The sequence below is a fragment of the Tachysurus fulvidraco genome, chromosome 9, assembly GCF_022655615.1.
Source record: "Tachysurus fulvidraco isolate hzauxx_2018 chromosome 9, HZAU_PFXX_2.0, whole genome shotgun sequence".
Taxonomy (NCBI): domain Eukaryota; kingdom Metazoa; phylum Chordata; class Actinopteri; order Siluriformes; family Bagridae; genus Tachysurus; species Tachysurus fulvidraco.
The window spans coordinates 28,737,768-28,764,933 of NC_062526.1; the positions used below are offsets into that span (position 1 = coordinate 28,737,768).

Sequence of the window (27,166 nt, forward strand, 5' to 3'; positions counted from 1 at the left end):
TTTGCCTGTAGTCCAGTCTTACCGAAAGTTGCTATATGGCCAATAAGACAAAGCCAGAGTGCCACCCACAGGTGTCCACACACTGCAGCCATGATCACTTCTTCTACGTTACCTGATTTTCCTTTGGTTCAAACTATTGACAGTGCAACAAATGTTTATTAATAATAAAGTCATTTTCATACACTTTGTTCCATCACATCAGTGTAGAATGCAGAAAAACTTTCATAGTTTGATGCCATGACAGAAGTTGAATGTTGCTGATATTAGAATTAAATGTAGCTGCATTTCATTGTTAGCTGAACACTGCACAACGACAACAAAGTTAACATTAACAAAAATAACATTATAGGACAAGCTTGTGTAAAAGAATCAAAAGCAGTTTGCTTATATGACACATATAGAAACGTCTGTTAGTTTTCTGTGCATGTTGTTTATTTTTCTGATTTCTTGAACAAAATTTTGTTTCAGGTGTTCAGTCTCTAGGGATTGTTTGAAAAAAACTGCAAATTTCTACATATCCAAAACTACATTACATAACAAATAAACAGATTTGGCTGTTGTATTGATTTATATTTTACTATATATGACAATTATTAATAGATATATTAATATTTACAATATACATGCCTAATAAACATTTTGACCTAGTTTAATGAAAGTTCTTATATTTAAGGTAGGTTTACATTGTCAACAGCATTTTAATCTTTTTTTAGATAAGCTTTAAATATAAAAACAGATAAACATGAAAACTGTTCACTAATAAGAGGCATTAAGGACATACCTGGGTGAATAACACAGAACTGCAGTGAAATGTTTACACCAAGATTTCTCTCTCTCTCTCTCTTTGTCTCTGTCCAGCTGTATACAGACAGATCAATGTGGGTTAATAAAATACTGTAGATGCACTTTCAGGATCATACAGTTTAATGACCTTAGCTATACTTGAAATTCAGTTTAAACTTAACCCTATCTCAGTATACATGTTTGTTCACTGGACATTGTCCAAATCATTTCGGGATGAATCAACAAACTGCCCCACACACTGAAATACTGTAGTTTGCATGTGCTACATGCTTTCATATTGACCTAAACTTCTGATTTAATCATTTAAAAAAAATAAGTACATCACAAATCTGGGAGTCTGGTGATGATTGTGGACCATGAACAGAATTTTTAAAGTTTGTATATATCAGGAATGGCTGGGACTATTCCCTATCTAGACACTAGGGGGACATTTTGGCAGTTTTTGTTTCTGGGGCCTGTTTCAGAAAGGTGGTTCAACCAACTCTGAGTTTAAACTTGAACTCTGAGTTTACAAACCCTGAGATTTCGGTTACAGAACAGCTGAAATGAGTTAGTTTTATCAACTCTAAATTGACTGACTCTGAGTTAAGCGTGTGCACTAGAAAAAGCCATTATCAATGGAGCGCAGATATAACGAGTCACCATGTGATTCAGATATTAAGCTGTTTCTTTATGCTCTGTTTTAGCCGTGGTTTAAAATAATAGGTAATGTGAGATGGACAGCCTTACAGACTGCAGGACAAACACTAAGAGCTGAATCTGTTTGTGACCAATGCGGTGGGTTTTTCAAATAACATTTCAAATAAATATAATTAATTTTCGATTATTCTTGAATTACCATTACAGTCAAGAACACATGAGATGGAGATATTTAGTTTAGGCCTTTTGTTCCCACAAGCCATGACATCATATCTACAGTATCATACTGTCACTCAAATTAGGGAGGTGTGACTAATTTCTATAAACTATAAAATCACCAGAGCTTCTGAGCCATGAGTCATTCAATTATCTATTTTTACATTTTCTGTTTTACTTTAAACTCTGTAGACATTAGAGAAATGCTGTATTGATGAACCTGACACAGTTTAATCAGTCTGATGGGTGTGATCATTTCTCCTGTCCAGAGAGATCTGTATCTCCTGCAGTTTATATCTTACTATACATGTGTTCAGCTGCTGTGGTTCTGCTAACAGTGTGTGGAAATCTGCTCGTCATCATCTCTGTTCTTCACTTCAAGCAGCTTCACACACCAACAAACATGCTGCTGCTCTCACTGGCTGTGTCAGATTTCCTTGTTGGTGCTTTTGTGATACCGACAATGTTTATCTGGACAATAGAGTCATGCTGGATTTTTGAGAGAGATTTCTGCATCAGCTTTTGGTTTATTGATGGTTTCCTCACAATTATATCAATCTATAATGTCACCCTGATTGCTGTGGATCGATATTTGGCTCTCTCAAATCCCTTTCTCTACATGAACAGAATCTCTGTGAGGATCACTGCTGCTGTAATAGTTTTTGACTGGTATCTGGTTGTGGCCTATAACTTAACATTCATGTATTTCAATGGAAACTTCACAGTTTCCGTAATGTGTCCTGGAGAATGTTTATTAATTGTGAATGAGGTTTTGTCTGTAATTGATCTTGTGGTATTGTTTATATTTCCACTTTCTGTCATAATCATATTGTATACTCGAGTTTTTGTGATTGCTAAGAAACATGTCACTGCTATCAGAGAGCTTAATAATCACACACGGCGTAAAACACAGAAAATCACCTCATACTCCATGAAATCTGAGAGAAAAGCAGCTAAAGTCCTCGGTATTTTAGTGTCTGTGTTTCTGGTGTGTTTACTTCCATATTTTATTTACAGTTTATTAGGTGATGTTATTGAAATTCAGACAGAAACAATTCAGAAACTTGTGATAATGTTTTATTTTAATTCCACCATTAATCCAGTTATTTATGCTCTTTTTTATCCATGGTTCAGGAGGTGTGTTAAATTAATCATAACTCTGCAAATATTCCAGACAAATTCTGCATTAATCAATGTTCTGTCATGAAAACTCTCTTTCACTCCTTCTGATAATGTCCCTAAAGTAAATATGACTGTTATATATAATTCCATCTTCTATATCAAATTTAAACTCCAATATAATGTGTACTATAATGTATTATATGTATAAGGAGGGAATTATATTTGCTACAAAACCTTAGATTAAATCATTAAAACTACAGTGAGATATGATCAGGGAAAATCATGAATACTACATATTAACATGCAATGAGACGAAGACGAACAGATTTTCAGTGAGAAAATAAAAGATTTGTGCTTTTATGAAGATTATTACTTTTAATTTCCCTAAAAAGGTGTCAGATTAATGGAGGCAAAAAAAGATGCAGCAGCTTTTGAGCGTGTGTTTTTCAAAAATGGAAAAAGTTTAAAAACTCATTCAGGGTTAATGATGTAGCCCAGAAAAGAGATGGTGCATATGTAAACCACGCTCTTCTCTCCTTTTAAAAAACTCTTGATGCTGTGTGAAAATCTGGAGAACCTTCTGGAGCTCATGGTTTTCTATAAAATGGGTGCATACCAGAATATCATCAATATAGGCTATGATGTACTGTATTTGTCCATCGTATCTCTCAGGGCATCACTATTGAAGCTCCGGATGACTGAGGGGGTGACTGAGTGCTCCAGCAAACATTTAACATGTTTTGTTATGTTTCTATCCACAGTTTAATATGCTAAATGTAATGGTCAATTTGACAGGTTTAAGTCTCTCACTAGTTAGTACTAGGCCTTTTGTTCCAACAAGGCATGACACCATATTCATTCATTTACTATCACTTAGACTCAGTGGGTATGAGTTATTCATAAAGTATAAAACCACCAATACTATCGAGCCATTTAAGTGTGAGATCTTTTACAATAGTATTTTGACCCAAAAGATCAGGACTTCTTGTCTAAGTCTACATGTGACATGAAATGTTTGCATTTGGGAAAATACATTGCATTAAAAGAATCATATGTAATCAATTATGTAATCATAAATATGTCTAATATGAATGTGACATTAAAAATAAAAGATTAAGTATGATCTGGGCAATATAAAATATTGACTCAATGTTAACATTGGAATATTTGCAGGAATATGAACATTTGCATGAGGGATGTCGACCAGCCAGTGTGTTAGAATATGACTTTAATCTGTATTCTCTTCAGTGAACCTGTAAGGTGAGTCATTGGCATGAGGAGGGAAAGCATGATAATTCATACAGATATTAATGTTGTAGATAATAATTGTACTTTTAATACTTTAGGTGATAAACTGCACAACTTGTGCAAGTATGAGTTGAGAACCCAGATAAAATCATTGGTCCTGAGTGATGACATTGATAGCACTTGGGAAGAAGCTTTTGTGGTGATGAATTCTCTTGGTTCAGTAGTGCCTGTCTGTTCGTAACTTCTGAAACAGGGATTTTTTTAGTCCAGTGTACTTGCTGGTGCTAGGTTAAAAACAAATCCTAGACCAGTGGTCCCCAACCCCCGGGCCGCGGATGTACTTGCTCGTGCTAGGTTAAAAACAAACCCTAGCTGACCGGCTCTCCCGTCCATCCTATTTTCAAATGTTTGCTCCCTGGACAATAAATTAGACAATATCGGACTCGAACAGACTACATGGTGAGAGTTTGGAAACTGCCGCGTCTTATCTTTTGAGATATGGCTCAGCGACAGAGTTCCAGACGCCGCCATTCAGCTAAATGGGCTCACCTCTATTTATGCAGACCGAAATGCAGCTCTGTGCAGTAAGGCTTGCGGTGGTGGTGTGTGTGTGTGTTTACATCAACACAGAATGGTGTAAGCCCCCTCCTCGAACCACCACCTTATTGTGGTGGAGGGGTTTGTGTGCCTGAATGATCCTAGGAGCTATGTTGTCTGGGGCTTTTTGCCCCTGGTAAGGTCTCCCAAGGCAAACAGGTCCTAGGTGACAGGCCAGACAAAGAGCGGTTCAAAAAGCCCCTTATGAATAATTTAAAATCAAGGTCCGTGACGTCGCCCGGTATGGGGCAACCGGGGCACCACCCTGGAGCCAGGCCCGGGGTTGGGGCTCGCATGCGAGAGCCTGGTGGCCAAGTCTTTCCCCACGAGGCCCGGCCGGGCTCACCCCAAAGGATGCGAGTGCCTGGTGGCCGAGATCTCCCGTGGGCCCACCACTTGCAGGAGGAACCGTACAGGGTCGGTGCATTGTGAATTGGGTGGCAGTCGAAGGCAGGGGTCTCGGCAACCCAATCCCCGGACACGTAATCTGGCTCTAGGAACATGGAATGTCACCTCGCTGGGGGGAAGGAGCCTGAGTTGGTGCCGGAGGCTGAGAGATACCGACTAGAGATAGTTGGGCTCGCCTCCACTCACAGCTTGGGCTCTGGAACCCAACTCCTCGAGAGAGGCTGGACTCTCTACTACTCTGGAGTTGCCCGTGGTGAGAGGAGGCGGGCTGGTGTGGGCTTGCTCATAGCCCCCCAGGTCAGTCACCATGTGTTGGAGTTCACCCTGGTGAACGAGAGGGTCGTTTTCCTGCGCCTTCGGGTCAGGGATAGGTCTCTCACAGTAATTTGTGCTTATGATCCAAATGGCAGTGTAGAGTACCCGAACTTCTTGGCCTCTTCTGGGAGGGCTGCTGGAAAATGCTCCGACTGGGGACTCCGTTGTTCTACTGGGGGACTTCAACGCTCATGTGGGCATCGACAGTGACACCTGGAGGGGCGTGATTGGGAGGAACCCCCCCCCCCGACCTGAACCCAAGTGGTGTTCTGTTTTTGGACTTCTGTGCTAGTCACAGTTTGTCCATAATGAACACCATGTTCAAGCATAAGGGTGTCCGTCAGTACACGTGGCACCAGGACACCCTAGGTCGGAGGTCGATGATCGACTTTGTGGATGTTTCAACTGACCTCCAGCCATATGTCTTGGACACTCGGGTAAAGAGAGGGGCAGAGCTGTCAACTGATCACCACCTGGTGATGAGTTGGATCCGATGGCAGGGGAGGAAGTTGGACAGACTTGGCAGACCCAAACGTACTGTGAGGGTCTGCTGGGAACGTTTGGCAGAGTCTCCGGTCAGAAAGATCTTCAACTCCCACCTCCGGCAGAACTTCAACCAGATCCCAAGTGAGGTTGGAGATATTGAGTCCGAGTAGACCATGTTCTCCACCTCCATTGTCGACGCGGCTGCTCGGAGCTGTGGCTGTACGGTCTCCAGTGCCTGTCATGGCGGCAATCACCGTACCAGGTGGTGGACCACAGAAGTAAGGGATGTCGTCAAGCTGAAGAAGGAGTCCTATCGAGCCTGGTTGGCTCGGGGGACTCCGGAGGCAGCTGATATGTGCCGGAGGGCCAAGCGAGCTTCAGTCCGGATGGTTGTGGAGGCGAAAACTCAGGTCTGGGAGGAGTTCGGTGAGGCCATGGAGACGGACTATCGGTTGGCCTTGAAGAAATTCTGGCAAACCGTCCAGCGCCTCAGGAGGGGGAAGCAGTGCCCTGCATACACTGTTTACAGTGGGAGTGGGAATCTGCTGACTTCGACTGGGGACATTCTCGGACGGTGGAAGGAGTACTTCGTGGATCTCCTCAACTCCGCCGACATGTCTTCCACTGAGGAAGCAGAGGCCGAGGGCTCAGTTGTGGACTCGTCGATCCCCCAAGCTCCTCAATGGCAAGGCACCTGGGGTGGAAGAGATCCGCCCTGAATACCTCAAGTCTCTGGATGTTGTGGGGCTGTCTTGGTTGACACGCCTCTGCAACATCGCGTGGCGGCTGGGGACAGTGCCTCTGGACTGGCAGAGAGGGGTGGTGGTCCCTCTCTTTAAAAAGGGGGACCGGAGGGTGTGTTCCAACTACAAGGGGATCACACTCCTCAGCCTCCCCGGAAAAGTCTATGCCAGGGTACTGGAGAGGAGAATTTGGCCGATAGTTGAACCTCGGATTCACGCGGAACAATGTGGGTTTCCTCCTGGTCCTGGAACACTGGACCATCTCTATACCCTCGCCAGGTTAGTGGAGGGTGCATGGGAGTTTGCCCAACCTGTCCACATGTGCTTTGTGGATTTGGAGAAGGCATTCAACTGTGTCCCTCGTGGTGACCTGTGGGGGAGTGCTCTGGGAGTATGGGGTCCGGGGCCCTCTGCTAAGGGCTGTCCGGTCCCTATATGACCGGAGCATGAGTTTGGTTCGCATAGCCGGCAGTAAGTCAGACTTGTTCCCAGTGCATGTTGGACTCCGACATTGCTGCCCTTTGTCACCGGTCCTGTTTATTATTTATATGGACAGGATTTCTAGGCACAGTCAGGAGCCGGAGGAAGTCCGTTTTGGGGACCACAGGATTTCATCTCTGCATTTTGCAGATGATGTTGTCCTGTTGGCTTCCTCAAATCAGGACCTTCAGTGTGCACTGGGATGGTTTGCAGCCGAGTGTGAGAGAATCTGAGGGTATGAGAATCAGCAAGTGGCCATGGTTCTCAGCCGGAAAAGGGTCGCTTGTCCGCTTCAGGTTGGCAAAGAGCTCCTGCCTCAAGTGGAGGAGTTTAAGTATCTTGGGGGCGTGTTCACGAGTGAGGAAAGGATGGAGCAGAAGATCGACAGGCGGTCTGTTATACCGGTCTGTTGTGGTGAAGAAAGAGCTGAGCCACAAGGCGAAGCTCTCTATTTACCAGTTGATCTACGTTCCTACCCTCACCTATGGTCATGAGCTTTGGGTCATGACCAAAAGGACAAGATTCCGGATACAGGCGGCCGAAATGAGTTTCCTCCGTAGGGTGTCTGGGCGCTCCCTTAGAGATAGGGTGAGGAGCTCGGTCACTCGGGAGGAGCTCAGAGTAGAGCTGCTGCTCCTCCACATCGAGAGGAGTCAGCTGAGGTGACTCGGGCATCTGTTTCGGATGCCTCCTGTATGCCTCCCTGGGGAGGTGTTCCGGGCATGTCCAACCGGAACGAGGCCCAGGGGAAGACCTAGGACACGCTGGAGGGACTATGTCTCTCGGCTGGCCTGGGAACACCTTGGTATTCCCCCAGAAGAGCTGGTGGAAATGTCTGGGGAGAGGGAAGTCTGGGCATCCCTGCTTAGTCTGCTGCCCCTGTGACCCGGCCACGGATAAGCGGTAGAAGATGGATGGATGGAATGGTGTAAGAACTCTGTGCTTGTTTCTAGTCACTGTTCATTGTTAGTGGAGTTTGTGGCTCTAGTGGACTAGTGGAGCTCTATGTGGCCATTAGCGATCTGCAGAATGCTCACCTCAATGAAATGTTTATTAATGCCGTAGATTTCAATCATGCAAATCTCAAGTAAGTGCTCCCTAAATTCCATCAATACTCGGACTTTGCAACGAGAGGGGCACACATGGTGAAGCTTGTTTGAACAAGCATTCCCAACACGTACGGTGCCCCACCCCATCTCAGCTACTCAGACCACATCTCTGCTATGTTAATATTAGCATACAGACCATTTTTTGCCAAGTGCATTGATGATGTGACAGTCTACAAGACCATCACCACACGTTCCACCAAAGGTGCCTGCACTGTTAAAGAGAATCCATAGTTGGCGTAAGTGGCAGGGAATTCAGGCGATCACAAACTACAAGACAACTTGACCTGCCTGTGATAGCGATTCACATTTACATTTCCAGCATTTAGCAGACACCCTGATATCCAGAGCGACTTACATTATCTAATTTTTTTCTATACAACTGAGCAATGGAGGGTTTAGGGCCTTGCTCAGGGGCCCAACAGTGGCAGCCTGGTGGACCTGTGATCGAATTCACAAGCTTCCTATTAATAGCCCGACACCTTAACCACTTATCAGGTCGCCGTCGCGAGAACGAGCCACCACTGCTAGGAGGCGAGAGTGCATCAACTTCATTGTAACTTCATTGTAACTTTTAAGCATTAAATCCTCTAAATACATGGTTAAATTATATACTGTTTGAAAGCTTAGACTCTCAGGATTTTATTAAGCGCACACACAAAGCATATGATTTATAGCAGTCATAGTAATTGAACCATTTGATAGCCAACCGAAAGTAGGTGGCGTAGTCGATCTGTTTACTCACCTTTAAACGCTGGTCTTTAAATTTCCCTTTCTTCACATTGTCACTAATGTTAATGTATTTTCCAAAACAAATGCTTGTAAAAATCCCCAAGAGTCCAAGGAACTGGAATATGTAAGCCTTTTAATCCAACACGCTTTGCTCGCCTCACAAGACTTAAGTCTTTGACCGGAAGCTGTAAGGAGAGGTTCACTTCCGTCCTTTGTTCGACTCCTACTTCTCATTGGAGGCTTACAAAACTTTCAAAACACGTCAGATTTGTAGTCGAGGGTCTAACGAATCAAACAAGCCCTCTCATGAGCCAACCAGTGCCTGTGTTGCAGAGATAGGCAGCTAAGAAGCCAATGAGGTCTCTCCATGCTATGTGGGTCACCCTCCCTTTGACTGACAATTGCTCCCTCCAGTAGCGATTTGATGCATCATAGCTCTTTAGCCAATAAGGAGACGATTCCAACGAGATGCAACATGATACATTTGGTGAGTTCGGGCTGTGAAATGAGAATGCGCATATTAATTTTTTTCAACTTTATTGCACAATTCTCAAACGTTTCACACTCTCACACCTCAGGGTGTCAGTTTACAGGCCTTTTTTTCACAGCAGACTTCTAGGCAGAGGGGTTCTCTTTGTTATAGGACTTTTGAACTAAGCATACAGTAAACAAATAAACAAGAAAAACCTGAACGGACGGACATGTTTGTAGAAAAATATTCATATAAAATCCATTTTTGAGTCTTTTGACTTCATTTTTTTTTTGTGAAAGCCAAGACATGTGGCTATGACCCTCAGTTGTTGTTTACCTACCATCATTAAATACAGCAATGTATGTAATCAGTTTATCAGGTAAACAACTCAGACGGAAATAAAAATCCTCCATTCTATCCTCTGTAACTCTGTGTCAGTAAGGCTTAGAATCACTCTGACACTTGTAGAAACTAGAGACTCTCTTCTTTCCAATGAGACCAAGCTCACCTCTGTGTGTCAAAGTATATGGGAGCTGTACCACTTTTTATGTGGGTATGTCATCTAGGCGAAAATCATGAAAATGGGGGGACGGATAAGAGGTATCACATGCCCTCTGGTGATGCCTCCCTCCCTGGTGCACTGAATGCTACGCTCGGTTTACGGTACAGAACATTGTAGGGCATGGAAGAAAATCCCTTATTCCAACAACCAGGTACAAACCACAGCTGGTGTGAGGAAAACTATGCAGAGTTAACCCACAGAAGGATTATGGTTGAGCACTGAAGTTGAAGTGATCTGTTAAAGATCTGTGTAAAGATTGGGTCAAGCTGATCAGTGAAAACATTCAGACAAACAGGTGAGACCCCATCTGGACCCGAAGCTTTTCTTGTCTTCTGTTTCATGAAGACCTGACACACATTCTTCTCACAGATTATAAGAGTAGGCTGTATAGCAGGTGGAGGGGGGGTTTTGAGGAAGGTTTTGATGGCTGTGTGAGGTGAAGGTCAGGGAGAATGAGGGGTGTAAGACTGGACCTTTCAAACCTGCAGTAAACACTCTTACTGTAGATCATGGTCATCCATTTTCTAATATCCACATATATTTAGTTATCCAAATGTGGCATTAGCCAACCATTCCTAAGCGAGTCTTCATCTGTTGCTTAATCTTGGGTCTTGTAAATGAAATTACTGCAGCAATTTGAACTAGGTCTAAACACAGTTTACGACATCCCTTAACTACACACAACAGAAAAGGATATTTGATACTCTATAAGGATTATATTACTTATAGACACAAAATCTGCCTTGTTCATCTTCACACAAGAAAGTATTTTATATTTACATATTTGTGATGCACAATATATGTTTCTTTATGCTCTGTTTTAGGTTTAAAATAATATGTAATGTGAGATGGACAGTCTTACTGACTGCAGGACAAACACTAAGAGCTGAATATGTTTGTGACCAATGTGGTGGGTTTTTGTAGTGACATTTCTATTAAAAATAATTAACTGACATTTACTATATACTTGTCTAATATTCACTTTATTGAATGTTTTAATTTTCTATTCTCCATAAATTACCATTACAGAAACCAGTGTCCCATCAGTCCAGTCAAGAAGACATGAGATGGGGATATTTTGTTTAGGCCTTTTGTTCCCACAAGCCATGACATCATATTTATCATACTGTCACTCAAATTAGGGAGGCGTGACTAATTTCTATAAACTATAAATTCACTAGAGCTTCTGAACCATAAGTCATTTGATTATGACTTTTTATATTTTCTGTTTTACTTTAAATTCTGTAGACATTAGAGAAATGCTGTATTGATGAACCTGACAGAATTTAATCAGTCTGACAGCTGTGATCATTTATCCTGTCCAGAGAGATCTGTATCTCCTGCAGTTTATATCTTAATGTACATGTGTTCAGCTGCTGTGGTTCTGCTAACAGTGTGTGGAAATCTGCTCATCATCATTTCTATTCTTCACTTCAAGCAGCTTCACACACCAACAAACATGCTGCTGCTCTCTCTGGCTGTGTCAGATTTTCTTCTTGGTGCTTTAGTGATGCCGCCTGTGTTTATCTGGACTATCAAGTCATGCTGGATTTTTGGGAGAGATTTCTGCATCAGGTTTTGGTTTACTTCGTTTTTCCTAATGATTATATCCACCTATAATATCACTCTGATTGCTGTGGATCGATTTTTAGCTCTGTCAAACCCTTTTCTCTACACAAACATAGTCTCTATGAAAAAAATGTGTACTGTGGTTTATTTTAACTGGTGTCTTAATCTAGTGTATAGCTCGCTGATATTTTATTACATGATTTTTGTAATATGTCCTGAAGAATGTGTTCCCACTTTAAATTAGGTTTGGACTGTAATTGATCTCATATATACCTTTATATTTCCATTTTCTGCCATAATCATATTGTATACTCGGGTTTTTGTGATTGCTAAGAAACATGCCACTGCATTCAGAGAGCTTAATAATCACACATGGACTAAAACACAGAAAATCACCTCACACTCCATGAAATCTGAGAGAAAAGCAGCTAAAGTTCTTGGTATTTTAGTGTCTGTGTTTCTGGTGTGTTTACTTCCATTTTATATTAACAGTTTATTAGGTTATTTTATTGAAATACAATTAGAAACATTTCAGAAACTCACAATTATGATTTGTCTTAATTCCACCATTAATCCAGTTATTTATGCTCTGTTTTATCTGTGGTTCAGGAGGTCTGTTAAATTAATCATAACTCTGCAAATATTCCAGACAAATTCTGCAATAATCACTGTTATTTAATGAAAAGTCTCTTTCACTCTTTCTGATAATTTCTTTACAGTATATATTGCTGTTATATATAAAATTTCAGCTTCTATAACAAATCAAATTTAAACTCCAATATAATGTGTCCTGTAATGTATTATATGTAGGAGAGAATTATATTTATCTGAATACTGCATATTAATGTGAGAACACACCGACCCAGTTTCCTTCTGGGTAATTAAGCAACATGCACTAAATGCACCACAAAGAATATCGTTAGAAAGCCTTTGTTTTTCAAAGTGCTTATTGTGTTTTCTGTTTATGACCATTGTTATCAATTATTGGCTTACTCTCTATTTGCCTTGCCATTGTCTGTACTTTTGCTTTGCTGACTGTTTACCTGTGTTTATTGACCTTCCTGCCTTTTTTCCTGACTTGGATTCTGTTTTGTGATTTCAGATCTGTTTGCCTGTTTCTATGTTAAAGCTCGTTAAAGTTCCACACATGGATTCCTGTACTCCGTCATTACAATTAACATGTAGTGAGTCAACAGATTTTCACCAAGAAAATAAAAGATTCATTTGTACATTTTTAAAGATTATTACTTTTAATTTCCCCAAAAAAGGTGTCAGATTACAGGAGGCAGAAACCGATCCAGCTTCTTTTCTTGTAAATCTCGCTCTTTTCTCTTTTTAAAAAACTTTTGATGCTGTGCAAGTATCAGGAGAACCAGATACCAGAGTGCAGGCACTGATCTTTCGCATTCATCCTACTTCATTGGGGCATGGAAACACTACCAGTTCAGGTTATGTGAGTGCAGTTCATACAGACCGCAGGGATAATGTTAGAAATCTCTCCACTTACAGTAGTTCTTCTGGAATGGTAAAGTAGGCGTTGATGAGGTTTCTTCCTGTACATGCAGAGACAAACAACTCCACCATTCAGAGGCAGTGGCTTCTAGATTTGAGTTCTTATTCTTAAAGGCTTAGTTTCACCGTAGGTGGAAAGCATGGACCTACCCAACTGGCTCTGCTCTCAGTGTCAACTGTGATGGTGTGTGAATTCAGTAACTATTTTGGTAATTCTTCTCAGGTGATCTTCGACTGGTCTGTTAGTTATCACAGAGAGTTCAAACACTAGCATATCTTTCTGATTCAGGTTACTGTTATTGGTGCTCTGTAGTCCCCTAACAATGATTACATTTAAGAACACCGCTGCCTAGCATCCATACTCAGACTATCTCTGCATTCATGGCACATACACACATACACATACATACATACATACATACATACATACATACATACACTCTGACACCAACCTCCTCAGTTGGAGTATGTGAAGAAAAGAATTCCACTGTGCTGTAATGTATATGTGGCGATAATAAAGGCTTCTATGCATCATTCTATTCTATTCTATTCTATTCTATTCTATTCTATTTTGCTTAGTGCAGATAAGCAACAAGGACCCATCTTCCTCCACAGGATTTTGCAAAAACATGTCTTTATGTTACATTGCACACCATACACTTTGTCTAGGAAATACTTTTTGTTTCTTGCATTTTGCACGAGTAAAAATTAATAGTGGGGAAATAATATGGACAAAGTATTTCAACACATGAGAATCTAAGCACAATTTATTTGGTGCCACCTTGTGGCCATTAATCTGTTGGATAACAATAGGTTACTTTCGTAACCCCGGTTCTCTGAAATATCGAGTGGAGAGATCCACCTATGGGAAGGGCATCCATTCCTGATCTCTACAGAAGCATCCAATTGCACCAAGTCTGCAGCTCCTGCCCGTCCTCCCTGCATGTGTGAAACACATGAGATATTGCTGGGGAGACCTGCTTGATCTGAAACAGCGGGGCTTGAGGTGAAGGATATGGTGGGTCTGGGCATGAGTGATCGAGCCTTCCATCGCTAGACACCTTAACCCAGAAGCTTACCGTCATATACATCCCTCTCCTGATCCGAAGCATTCAGGAGAGCCAGCCATTCGATGTTGAGCCGCACAGCAGCGTGTTCACAAAGCTCCAACAGTACCGATTTAGGTGGGGTGGAGGGAGCCTGAGGGGCCGTGGAAGATGGGATGGCTTCCACTTCATCCGAGCCATCGAGAAGGCCCACCTCGACCTCATCCCCAGAACCTGTCGGTCCTTCGGGAAAATGGTCGTCGGCCGGTAGCAAATCCTCAAACAAGGAAGGACTCATGTCGGCCCAGTCAGAGGAAGTCACGCTGCAAGTGATTCAGATATTAAAGTGTTTCTTTATGCTCTGTTTTAGCTGTGGTTTAAAAAAATATGTAATGTTAAATAAAAAAATGCCCCTCCTTGAACCGCCACCTTATTGTGGTGAAGGGGTTTGTGTGCCTGAATGATCCTAGGAGCTATGTTGTCTGGGGCTTTTTGCCCCTGGTAGGGTCTCCCAAGGCAAACAGGTCCTGGGTGACAGGACAGACAAAGAGCGGTTCAAAAAACCCTTATGAGTGAATTAAAATCAAGGTCCGTGACGTTGCCCGGTAGGGCGCAACCAGGGCCCCGCCCTGGAGCCAGGCTCCAGGGGCTCGTATGCTCGTTGGGGCTCGAATGCGAGTGCCTGGTGGCCGGGTCTTGCCCCAAGGGCCCCGCCGAGCTCAGCCCGAAAAAGCGACGTGGGGCCGATCTCCTGTGGGCCCACCACCTGCAGGAGAAACCGTAAGGGGTCGGTGCAATGTGGATTGGGTGGCAGTCGAAGGCGGGAGCCTCGGCGACCCAATCCCCAGACACGGAATCTGGCACTAGGGACATGGAATGTCACCTCGCTGGGGGGGAAGGAGCCTGAGCTGGTGCGGGAGGTTGAGAGATACCGACTAGATATAGTTGGGCTCACCTCCACACACAGCTTGGGCTCTGGAATCCAACTCCTTGAGAGAGGCTGGACTCTCTACTACTCTGGAGTTGCCCATGGTGAGAGGCGGCGGGCTGGTGTGGGCTTGCTCATAGCCCCCCAGCTCAGCAACCATGTGTTGGAGTTCACCCCGGTGAACGAGAGGGTTGTTTCCCTGCGCCTTCGGGTCGGGGATAGGTCTCTCATGGTCATTTGTGCTTATGGGCCAAATGGCAGTGTAGAGTACCCGAACTTCTTGGCGTGTCTGGAAGGGGTGCTGGAAAGAGCTCCGACCGGGGACTCCGTCGTTCTACTGGGGGACTTCAACGCTCACGTGGGCAGTGACAGTGACACCTGGAGGGGCGTGATTGGGAGGAACGGCCCCACTGACCTGAACCCGCGTGGTGTTCTGTTATTGGACTTCTGTGCTAGTCACAGTTTGTCCATAACGAACACCATGTTCAAGCATAAGGGTGTCTATCAGTACACATGGCACCAGGACACCCTAGGTCGGAAGTCGATGATCGACTTTGTGGTTGTTTCATCTGACCTCCGGCCGTATGTCTTGGACACTCGGGTAAAGAGAGGGGCGGAGCTGTCAATTGATCACCACCTGGTGGTGAGTTGGATCCGATGTCGGGGGAGGAAGTTGGACAGACTTGGCAGACCCAAACGTACTGTGAGGGTCTGCTGGGAACGTTTGACAGAGTCTCCGGTCAGAGATATATTCAACTCCCACCTCCGGCAGAGCTTCAATCAGATCCCGAGGGAGGTTGGAGACATTGAGTCCGAGTAGACCATGTTCTCCACCTCCATTGTCGACGCGGCCGCTCGGATCTGTGGCCGTAAGGTCTCCGGTGCCTGTCGTGGTGGCAATCCCCGAACCCGGTGGTGGACCCCGGAAGAAAGGGATGCCGTCAAGCTGAAGAAGGAGTCCTATCGAGCCTGGTTGGCTCGGGGGGCTCCGGAGGCAGCTGATAGGTACCGAAAGGCCAAGCGAGCTTCAGCCCGGGTGGTTACGGAGGCAAAAACTCAGGTCTGGGAGGAATTCGGTGAGGCCATGGAGAAGGACTATCGGTTGGCCTCGAAGAAATTCTGGCAAACCGTCCGGCGCCTCAGGAGGGGGAAGCAGTGCCTCACACTGTTTACAGTGGGAGTGGGAATCTGCTGACTTCGACTGGGGACATCCTCGGACGGTGGAAGGAGTACTTCGAGGTTCTCCTCAACCCCACCGACATGTCTTCCACTGAGGAAGCAGAGGGCAGGGGCTCAGTTGTGGACTCGTTGATTCCCCAAGCTGAGGTCCCTGAGGTAGTTGAGAAGCTCCTCAGTGGCAAGGCACCGGGGGTAGATGAGATCCGCCCTGAGTACCTCAAGTCTCTGGATGTTGTGGGGCTGTCTTGGTTGACACGCCTCTGCAACATCGCATGGAGTTTGGGGACAGTGCCTCTGGACTGGCAGAATGGGGTGGTGGTCCCTCAGATTAAGAAGGGGGACCAGAGAGTGTGTTCCAACTACAGGGGGATCACACTCCTCAGCCTCCCCGGAAAAGTCTATGCCAGGGTACTGGAGAGGAGAATTCGTCCGATAGTCGAAACTCGGATTCAGGAGGAACAATGCGGGTTTCGTCCCGGTCGTGGAACACTGGACCATCTCTATACCCTCGCCAGGTTGCTGGAGGGTTCATAGGAGTTTGCCCAACCAGTTCACATGTGTTTTGTGGATTTGGAGAAGGCTTTCGACTGTGTCCCTCGTGGTGACCTGTGGGGGGTGCTCTGGGAATATGGGGTCCGGGGCCCTCTGTTAAGGGCTGTCCGGTCCCTATATGACCGGAGTGGGAGTTTGGTTTGCATTGCCGGCAGTAAGTCAGACTTGATCCCGGTGCATGTTGGACTCCGGCAGGGCTGCTCTTTGTCACCGGTCCTGTTCATTACTTATATGGACAGGATTTCTAGGCGCAGTATGGGGCCGGAGGGGGGCCGGTATGGGGACCACAGGATTTCGTCTCTGCTTTTTGCAGATGATGTTGTCCTGTTGGCTTCTTCAAATCAGGACCTTCAGCGTGCACTGGGACGGTTTGCAGCCGAGTGTGAAGCGGCGGGGATGACAATCAGCACCTCCAAGTCCGAGGCCATGGTTCTCAGTCGGAAAAGGGTGGCTTGCCCCCTTCAGGTTGGTGGAGAGCTCCTGCCTCAAGTGGAGGAGTTTAAGTATCTTGGGGTCTCGTTTACGAGTGAGGGAAGGATGGAGCGGGAGATCGACAGGCGGATTGGTGTATCTTCTGCAGTGATGCGGTCGATATACCGATCTGTTGTGGTGAAGAAAGAGCTGAGCCACAAGGCGAAGCTCTCTATTTACCGGTCGATCTACGTTCCTACCCTCACCTATGGTCATGAGCTTTGGGTCATGACCGAAAGGACGAGACCCCGAATACAGGCGGCCGAAATGAGTTTCCTCCGCAGGGTGGCTGGGAGCTCACTTAGAGATAGGGTGAGGAGCTCGGTCACTCAGGAGGTGCTCAGAGTAGAGCTGCTTCTCCTCCACATCGAGATGAGTCAGCTGAGGTGGCTCGGGCATCTGTTTCGGATGCCTCCTGGACGCCTCCCTGGGGAGGTGTTCCGGGCATGTCCAACCGGGAGGAGGCCCCGGGGAAGACCTAGGACACGCTGGAGGGACTATGTCTCTTGGCTGGCCTGGGAACGCCTCGGTATTCCCCCGGAAGAGCTGGAGGAAGTGTCTGGGGAGAGAGAAGTCTGGGCATCCCTGCTTAGACTGCTGCCCCCGCGACCCGGCCCCGGATAAGCGGTAGAAGAAGAAGAAGAAGTAATGTTAAATAGACAGCCTTACTGACTGCAGGACAAACACTAAGAGCTGAATCTGTTTGTGACCAATGTGGTGGGTTTTTGTAGTGACATTTCTAATAAATATAATTAACTGACATTTATTATATACTTGTCTAATGTTCACTACATTGAATGTTGTTGGTTTTAATTTTCTATCCTCCATGAATTACCATTACAGAAACCAGTGTCCAATCAGTCCAGTAAAGAAGACATGAGATGGAGATATTTAGTTTAGGCCTTTTTTTCCCACAAGCCATGACATCATATCTATCATACTGTCACTCAAATTTGGGAGGCGTGACTAATTTCTATAAACTATAAAATCACCAGAGCTTCTGATCCATGAGTCATTTGATTATGACTTTTTACATTTTCTGTTTTACTTTCAATTCTGTAGACATTAGAGAAATGCTGTATTGATGAACCTGACAGAGTTTAATCAGTCTGATCGCTGTGATCATTTCTCCTGTCCAGAGAGATCTGTATCTCTCTGATTTGTCTTAATTCCACCATTAATCCAGTTATTTATGCTCTGTTTTATCTGTGGTTCAGGAGGTCTGTTAAATTAATCATAACTCTGCAAATATTCCAGACAAATTCTGCAATAATCAATGTTCTTTCATGAAAAGTCTCTTTCACTCTTTCTGATCATTTCTTTACAATAAATATTGCTGTTATTTATAATTTCAGCTTCTAAATCAAATTTAAATTCCAATATAATGTGTCTTGTAATGTATTATATGTAGAAGGTGAGAATATTCATATTATATTTATCTGAATACTGCATATTAATGTGAGAACACCCCCGACCACTTCCAGTTTCCTCTGGGTAATTAAGCAACGTTGCACTAAATGCACCACACGAAATATCATTACCAAGACTTTGTTTTGCAAAGTGCTTATTGTGTATTTTCTGCTTATGACCATTGTTATCAATTATTGTCTTACTCTCTATTTGCCTTTTTTTTCCCTGACTAGGATTCTGTTTTGTGATTCGGATCTCTTTGCCTGTTTCTATGTTAAAGCTGGTTATCGTTCCACACATGGATTCCTGTACTCCGTCATTACAATTAACATGCAGCAAGTCAATAGATTTTCACCAAGAAAATAAAAGATTCATTTGTACATTTTTAAAGATTATTACTTTTAATTTCCCCAAAAAAGGTGTCAGATTACAGGAGGCAGAAACAGATCCAGCTTCTTTTCTTGTAAATCTTGCTTTTCTCTCCTTTAAAAAAACTCTTGATGCTGTGCAAGAATATGGAGAACCAGATATCAGAGTGCAGGCACTGCCCTTTCACATTCATCCTCCTTCATTGGGGCTTGGAAACACTACCAGTTCAGGTTATGTGAGTGCAGTTCACACACACCGCAGGGATAATGTTAGAAATCTCTCCACTTAGTTCTTCTGGAATGGTAAAGTAGGCGTTGATGAGGTTTCTTCCTATACATGCAGAGACAAACAGCTCCACTATTCAGAGGCAGTGGCTTCTAGATTTAAGTTCTTATTCTTGGAGGCTTAGTTTCACCGTAGGTGGAAAGCGTGGACCTACTCAACTGGTTCTGCTCTCAGTGTCATCTGTGATGGTGTGTGAATTCAGTAACTATTTTGGTAATTCTTCTCAGGTGATCTTCGACTGGTCTGTTGGTTATCACAGAGAGTTCAACCACTAGCATATCTTTCTGATTCAGGTTACTGTTATTGGTGCTCTGTAGTCCCCTAACAATGATTACATTTAAGAACACCACTGCCTAGCATCCATGCCCAGACTATCTCTGCATTCATGGCACATACACACACATACACATACATACATACATACACTCTGACACCAACCTCCTCAGTTGGGGTATGTGAAGAAAAGAATTCCACTGTGCTGTAATGTATATGTGGCGATAATAAAGGCTTCTATGCCTTGTTCTATTCTATTCTATTCTATTTTGCTCAGTGCAGATAAGCAACAAGGACCCATCTTCCTCCACAGGACTTTGCAAATACATGTCTTTATGTTACATTACACACCGTACATTTGTCTAGGAAATACTTTTTGTCTCTACATTTTGCATGAGTAAAAATTAATAGTGAGGAAATATATGGACAAAGTATTTCAACCACATGAGAATCTAAGTACCAATTTAATTTGCGCCACCTTTGTGGCCATTATCTGCTGGTATCAGTTAAATGCAGTCTCCATCAATGGTTATTTCATTTAATTGTTAGTCCTCTAATTGCAGTGACATGATTTCTTATTCACACACTGTCTAAAACACATTAATACCTCAGACCTGAAATGTAAGAGAAAAGCAGAAAAGTCCTCTGCCTCTTTATTACCATTTTGATGACTTACCATAACTAAAAAGAAATTCCTTTAAAAATGCTTAAATAAGTATTTAAATCTTTAATCCTTAAATTCCTTAAAATATTTTAAAAAATGTTGATTGTTTAATTATGAAACAACAGTTTATCTACATCCCTTATTTACCGCCAATAGAGCAGGATATTTGATATTCTGTAAGGAATAATGTTTATTAATTACAGACACAAAATCAGATTTGTTTCTTCACACAAGAAAAAATTATATTTACATATATTTCATGCATTATAGTGATTTAGATATTAAGCTGTTTCTTTATGCTCTGTTTTAGCCGTGGTTTAAAATAATAGGTAATGTGAGATGGACAGCCTTACAGACTGCAGGACAAACACTAAGAGCTGAATCTGTTTGTGACCAATGCGGTGGGTTTTTCAAATAACATTTCAAATAAATATAATTAATTTTCAATTATTCTTGAATTACCATTACAGTCAAGAACACATGAGATGGAGATATTTAGTTTAGGCCTTTTGTTCCCACAAGCCATGACATCATATCTACAGTATCATACTGTCACTCAAATTAGGGAGGTGTGACTAATTTCTATAAACTATAAAATCACCAGAGCTTCTGAGCCATAAGTCATTCGATTATCTATTTTTACATTTTCTGTTTTACTTTAAACTCTGTAGACATTAGAGAAATGCTGTATTGATGAACCTGACACAGTTTAATCAGTCTGATGGCTGTGATCATTTCTCCTGTCCAGAGAGATCTGTATCTCCTGCAGTTTATATCTTACTGTATGTGTGTTCAGCTGTTGTGGTTCTGCTAACAGTGTGTGGAAATCTGCTTGTCATCATCTCTGTTCTTCACTTCAAGCAGCTTCACACACCAACAAACATGCTGCTGCTCTCTCTGGCTGTGTCGGATTTCCTTGTTGGTGCTTTTGTAATGCCATTAATGTTAATCTGGACAATAGAGTCATGCTGGATTTTTGGGAGACATTTCTGCATCAGTTTTTGGTTTATTGATGGTTTCCTCACAATTATATCAATCTATAATGTTGCTCTGATTTCTGTGGATCGATATTTGGCTCTCTCAAATCCCTTTCTTTACATGAACAGAGTCTCTGTGAGGATCACTGCTGCTGTAATAGTTTTTGACTGGTATCTGGTTGTGGCCTATAACTTAACATTTATGTATTTCAATGGAAACTTCACAATTTCTGTAATGTGTCCTGGAGAGTGTTTATTCATTGTGAATGAGGTTTGGGCTGCAATTGATCTTGTGGTATTGTTTATATTTCCACTTTCTGTCATAATCATATTGTATACTCGAGTTTTTGTGATTGCTAAGAAACATGCCACTGCTATCAGAGAGCTTAATAATCACACACGGCCTAAAACACAGAAAATCACCTCACACTCCATGAAATCTGAGAGAAAAGCAGCTAAAGTCCTCGGTATTTTAGTGTCTGTGTTTCTGGTGTGTTTACTTCCATATTTTATTTATAGTTTTTTAGGTGATGCTATTGAACTACAGACAGAAACAATTCAGGAGGTCGTATTCTTGATTTATCTAAATTCCACCATTAATCCAGTTATTTATGCTCTGTTTTATCCGTGGTTTAGGAGGTCTGTTAAGTTAATCATAACCCTTAAAATATTCAAGACAGATTCTGCATTAATCAATGTTCTGTCATGAAAAGTCTCTTTCACTCCTTCTGTATATATAATTTCATCTTCTATAACAAATCAAATTTAAACTCCAATATAATGCATACTGTAATGTATTTTAAGTAGAAGGAGGGAATTATATTTGCTACAAAACCTTGGATTAAATCATTAAAAATACAGTGAGATATAATCAAGGAAAATCATGAATATTACATATTAACATGCAATGAGACGAAGACCAAAAGATTTATAGTGAGAAAATAAAAGATTTAGACTTTTATAAAGATTATTACTTTTAATTTCCATAATAAAGGTGTCAGATTACAGGATGCATAAACAGATGCACATGTTTTTTAAAAAAAAAAAAAAACTCTTGATGCTGTGCAAGAATCTGGAGAACCTTCTGGACCTGGAGCTCATGGTTTTCTATGAAATGGGTGCATACCAGAATACGATCAATATAGGCTATGATGTACTGTATTTGTCCATCATATCTCTCAGGGCATCACTATTGAAGTGCTGGAAGTCTGAGGGGGTGGCTGAGTGTCCAGTTTATAGTGATGCTGCTCCAGCAAACATTTAACATGTTTTGTTATGTTTCTATCCACAGGTTAATATGCTAAATGTAATGGTCAATTCGACAGGTTTAAGTCTCTCACTAGTTAGTACTAGGCCTTTTGTTCCAACAAGGCATGGCACCATATTCATTCATTTACTATCACTTAGACTCAGCAGGTGTGAGTTATTCATAAAGTATAAAACCACCAATACTATCGAGCCATTTAAGTGTGAGATCTTTTACAATAGTATTTTGATCCAAAAGATCAGGACTTCTTTAAAGTCTACATGTGACATGAAATGTTTGCATTTGGGGAAACTACTTAAAAGAGCATTAAAAGAAGTTTGTAATCATAAAAATGTCTAATATGAATGTGACATTAAAAATAAAAGATTAAGTATGAACTGGGCAATAAAAATTATTCAACATTATTCAAATGTTAACATTTGAATATTTGCAGGAATATGAACATTTGCATGAGGGATGTCGACCAGAATGTTAGAATATGACTTTAATCTGTATTCTCTTCAGTGAACCTGTCAGGTGAGTCACTGGCATTAGGAGGGAAAGCATGATAATTCATATAGATATTAATGTTGTAGATAATAAATGTACTATTAATACTTTACGTGATAAACAAAAAATATGAGTTGAGAACCCAGATAAAATCATTGGTCCTGAGTGATGACATTGATAGCACTTGGGAAGAAGCTTTTGTGGTGATGAATTCTCTTGGTTCAGTACTGCCTGTCTGTTCGTAACTTCTCAAACAGGGATTTTTTTTTAGTCCAGTCTACTTGCTCGTGCTAGGTTAAAAACAAACCCTAGCTGACAGGATCTCCTGTCCATCCTACTTTCAAATGTTTGCTCCCTGGACAATAAATTAGACAATATCGGACTCGAACAGACTACATGGTGAGAGTTTGGAAACTGCTGCGTCTTTGTTTTTACGGAGATATGGCTCAGTGACAGAGTTCCAGACGCCACCATTCAGATAAATGGGCTCACCTCTATTCATGCCGACAGAAATGCAGCTCTGTGCAGTAAGGCTTGCGGTGGTGGTGTGTGTTTACATCAACACGGAATGGTGTAAGAACTCTGTGTTTGTTTCTAGTCACTGTTCATCGTTTTTGGCTCTAGTGGACTACTGGAGCTCTATGTGGCTATTAGTGATCTGCAGAATGCTCACCCCAACGGAATGTTTATTATTGCTGTAGATTTCAATCATGAAAATCTCAAGTCAGTGCTCCCTAAATTCCATCAGTACTTGGACTTTGCAACGAGAGGAGCAAACACGGTGGATCTTGTTTGAACAAGCATATCCAACACGTATCGTCCGGAGCCCCACCCCATCTCAACTGCTCAGACCACATCTCTGTTATGTTAATATTAGCATACAGACCATTTTTTGCCAAGTGCATTGATGATGTGACTGTCTACAAGACCATCACCACACGTTCCAACAAAGGTGCCTGCACTGCTAAAGAGAATCCACAGACGGCGTAAGTGGCAGGGCATTCAGGCGATCACAAACTACAAGACAACTTCACCTGCCTGTTATAGTGATTTACATTTACATTTACATTTCCAGCATTTAGCAGACACCCTGATATCCAGAGCGACTTACATTATCTAATTTGTTTTTATACAACTGAGCAATGGAGGGTTTAGGGCCTTGCTCAGGGGCCCAACAGTGGCAGCTTCGTGGACCTGTTATCGAATTCACGAGCTTCCGATTAATAGCCCGACCTTAACCACTAGGCTATCACATGCTCTCTAGTGTTGTCTCCATCCCAGGTGCACTAAATGACTACTACGCTCAGGTTACGGTACAGAACAATGTAGCGGCATGGAAGAAAATTCCTTATTCCAACAACCAGGTACAAACCACAGCTGGTGTGAGGACAACTCTATGCAGAGTTAACCCACAGAAGGATTATGCTTGTGCACTGAAGTTGAAGTGATCTGTTAAAGATCTGTGTAAAGATTGGGTCGAGTGAAAACATTCAGACAGGCAGGTGAAATAACATCTGGACCCGAAGCTTTTCTTGTCTTCTGTTTCATGAAGACCTGACACACATTCTTTTCACAGATTATAAGAGTAGGCTGTGTAGCAGGTGGAGGGGGGTTTTGCAGAAGGTTTTGATGGCTGTGTGAGGTGAAGGTCAGGGTGAATGAGGGGTGTAAGACTGGACCTTTCAAACCTGCAGTAAACACTCTTACTGTAGATCATGGTCATCCATTTTCTAATATCCACATATATTTAGTTATCCAAATGTGGCATTAGCCAACCATTCCTAAGCGAGTCTTCATCTGTTGCTTAATCTTGGGTCTTGTAAATGAAATTGCAGCAATTTGATCTAGGTCTAAACACAGTTTACGACATGCCTTAACTACACACAACAGAAAAGGATATTTGATACTCTATAAGGATTATATTACTTATAGACACAAAATCAGCCTTGTTCATCTTCACACAAGAAAATATATATATTTTTTTATGCTCTGTTTTAGCCGTGGTTTAAAATAATATGTAATGTGAGATGGACAGCATTACTGACTGCAGGACAAACACTAAGAGCTGAATATGTTTGTGACCAATGTGGTTGGTTTTTGTAGTGACATTTGTAATAAATATAATTAACTGAAATTTATTATACACTTCTCTAATGTTCACTATATTGAATGTTGTTGGTTGAATTTTCTATTCTCCATAAATTACTATTACAGAAACCAGTGTCCCATCATTCCAGTCAAGAACACATGAGATGTGTATTTAGGTTAGTCCTTTTGTTCCCACAAGCAATATCTATCATACTGTCATTCAAATTAGGGAGGCGTGACTAATTTCTATAAACTATAAAATCACCAGAGCTTCTGAGCCATGAGTCATTTCATTATCACTTTTTACATTTTCTGTTTTACTTTAAACTCTGTAGACATTAGAGAAATGCTGTATTGATGAACCTGACAGAGTTTAATCAGTCTGATGGCTGTGATCATTTCTCCTGTCCAGAGAGATCTGTATCTCCTGCAGTTTATATCTTACTGTACATGTGTTCAGCTGCTGTGGTTCTGCTAACAGTGTGTGGAAATCTGCTTGTCATCATCTCTGTTCTTCACTTCAAGCAGCTTCACACACCAACAAACATGCTGCTGCTCTCTCTGGCTGTGTCGGATTTCCTTGTTGGTGCTTTTATAATGCCATTAATGTTAATCTGGACGATTGAATCATGCTGGATTTTTGGGAGAGATTTCTGCATCAGTTTTTGGTTTATTGATGGTTTCCTCACAATTATATCAGGCTATAATGTTGCTCTGATTGCTGTGGATCGATATTTGGCTCTCTCAAATCCCTTTCTTTACATGAACAGAGTCTCTGTGAGGATCACTGCTGCTGTAATAGTTTTTGACTGGTATCTGGTTGTGGCCTATAACTTAACATTCATGTATTTCAATGGAAACTTCACAATTTCTGTAATGTGTCCTGGAGAATGTTTATTCATTGTGAATGAGGTTTGGACTGCAATTGATCTTGTGGTATTGTTTATATTTCCACTTTCTGTCATAATCATATTGTATACTCGAGTTTTTGTGATTGCTAAGAAACATGCCACTGCTATCAGAGAGCTTAATAATCACACACGGCCTAAAACACAGAAAATCACCTCACACTCCATGAAATCTGAGAGAAAAGCAGCTAAAGTCCTCGGTATTTTAGTGTCTGTGTTTCTGGTGTGTTTACTTCCATATTTTATTTATAGTTTATTAGTTTATGCAATTCAACTACAGACAGAAACATTTCAGGAGGTCGTATTCTTGATTTATCTAAATTCCACCATTAATCCAGTTATTTATGCTCTGTTTTATCCGTGGTTCAGGAGGTGTGTTAAATTAATCATAACCCTTAAAATATTCAAGACAGATTCTGCATTAATCAATGTTCTGTCATGAAAAGTCTCTTTCACTCCTTCTGTATATATAATTTCATCTTCTATAACAAATCAAATTTAAACTCCAATATAATGCATACTGTATTGTATTATATGTAGAAGGAGGGAATTATATTTGCTACAAAACCTTGATTAAATCATTAAAACTACAGTGAGATATAATCAGGGAAAATCATGAATACTACATATTAACATGCAATGAGACGAAGATGAACAAATTTATAGTGAGAAAATAAAAGATTTAGACTTAAATATTATTTACTTTTAATTTCCATAATAAAGGTGTCAGATTACAGGATGCATAAACAGATGCACATGTTTTAAAAAAAACGTGATGCTGTGCAAGAATCTGGAGAACCTTCTGGACCTGGAGCTCATGGTTTTCTATGAAATGGGTGCATACCAGAATATCATCAATATAGGTTATGATGTATCTGTCCATCATATCTCTCAGGGCATCGCTACTGAAGTGCTGGAAGACCGAGGGGGTGACTGAGTGTCCAGTTTATAGTGATGCTGCTCCAGCAAACATTTAACATGTTTTTTTTTCATGTTTCTATCCACAGGTTAATATGTAATGGTCAATTTGACAGGTTTAAGTCTCTCACTAGTTAGTACTAGGCCTTTTGTCCCAACAAGGCATGACACCATATTCATTCATTTACTATCACTTAGACTCAGCAGGTGTGAGTTATTCATAAAGTATAAAACCACCAATACTATCGAGCCATTTAAGTGTGAGATCTTTTACAATAGTATTTTGATCCAAAAGATCAGGACTTCTTTAAAGTCTACATGTGACATGAAA

At 41.9% G+C, this 27,166-nt stretch overlaps 4 protein-coding genes across 4 annotated transcripts; all 4 read left to right on the top strand.

Moving 5' to 3' along the window:
- The first annotated feature begins 1,873 nt into the window (after window positions 1-1,873).
- LOC125145557 (trace amine-associated receptor 13c-like) lies at window positions 1,874-2,866 on the top strand. The gene has a single exon (XM_047818914.1). The coding sequence runs from the start codon at window positions 1,874-1,876 to the stop codon at window positions 2,864-2,866; it is 993 nt and encodes a 330-aa protein (XP_047674870.1).
- Window positions 2,867-11,200: 8,334 nt separating this feature from the next.
- On the top strand, window positions 11,201-18,477 carry LOC113651714 (trace amine-associated receptor 1-like). Its single transcript, XM_047817976.1, has 6 exons — window positions 11,201-11,505; window positions 11,911-11,989; window positions 12,109-12,111; window positions 13,908-14,017; window positions 14,121-14,324; window positions 18,327-18,477. The coding sequence occupies exons 1-6, from the start codon at window positions 11,201-11,203 to the stop codon at window positions 18,475-18,477; spliced, it is 852 nt and encodes a 283-aa protein (XP_047673932.1).
- A 2,404-nt stretch (window positions 18,478-20,881) lies between these two features.
- Window positions 20,882-21,874, top strand: LOC113651753 (trace amine-associated receptor 13c-like). Its single transcript, XM_027160601.2, has one exon. The coding sequence runs from the start codon at window positions 20,882-20,884 to the stop codon at window positions 21,872-21,874; it is 993 nt and encodes a 330-aa protein (XP_027016402.2).
- A 3,492-nt stretch (window positions 21,875-25,366) lies between these two features.
- LOC113651756 (trace amine-associated receptor 13c-like) lies at window positions 25,367-26,359 on the top strand. Its single transcript, XM_027160603.2, has one exon. The coding sequence runs from the start codon at window positions 25,367-25,369 to the stop codon at window positions 26,357-26,359; it is 993 nt and encodes a 330-aa protein (XP_027016404.1).
- The last annotated feature ends 807 nt before the right edge of the window (window positions 26,360-27,166 follow it).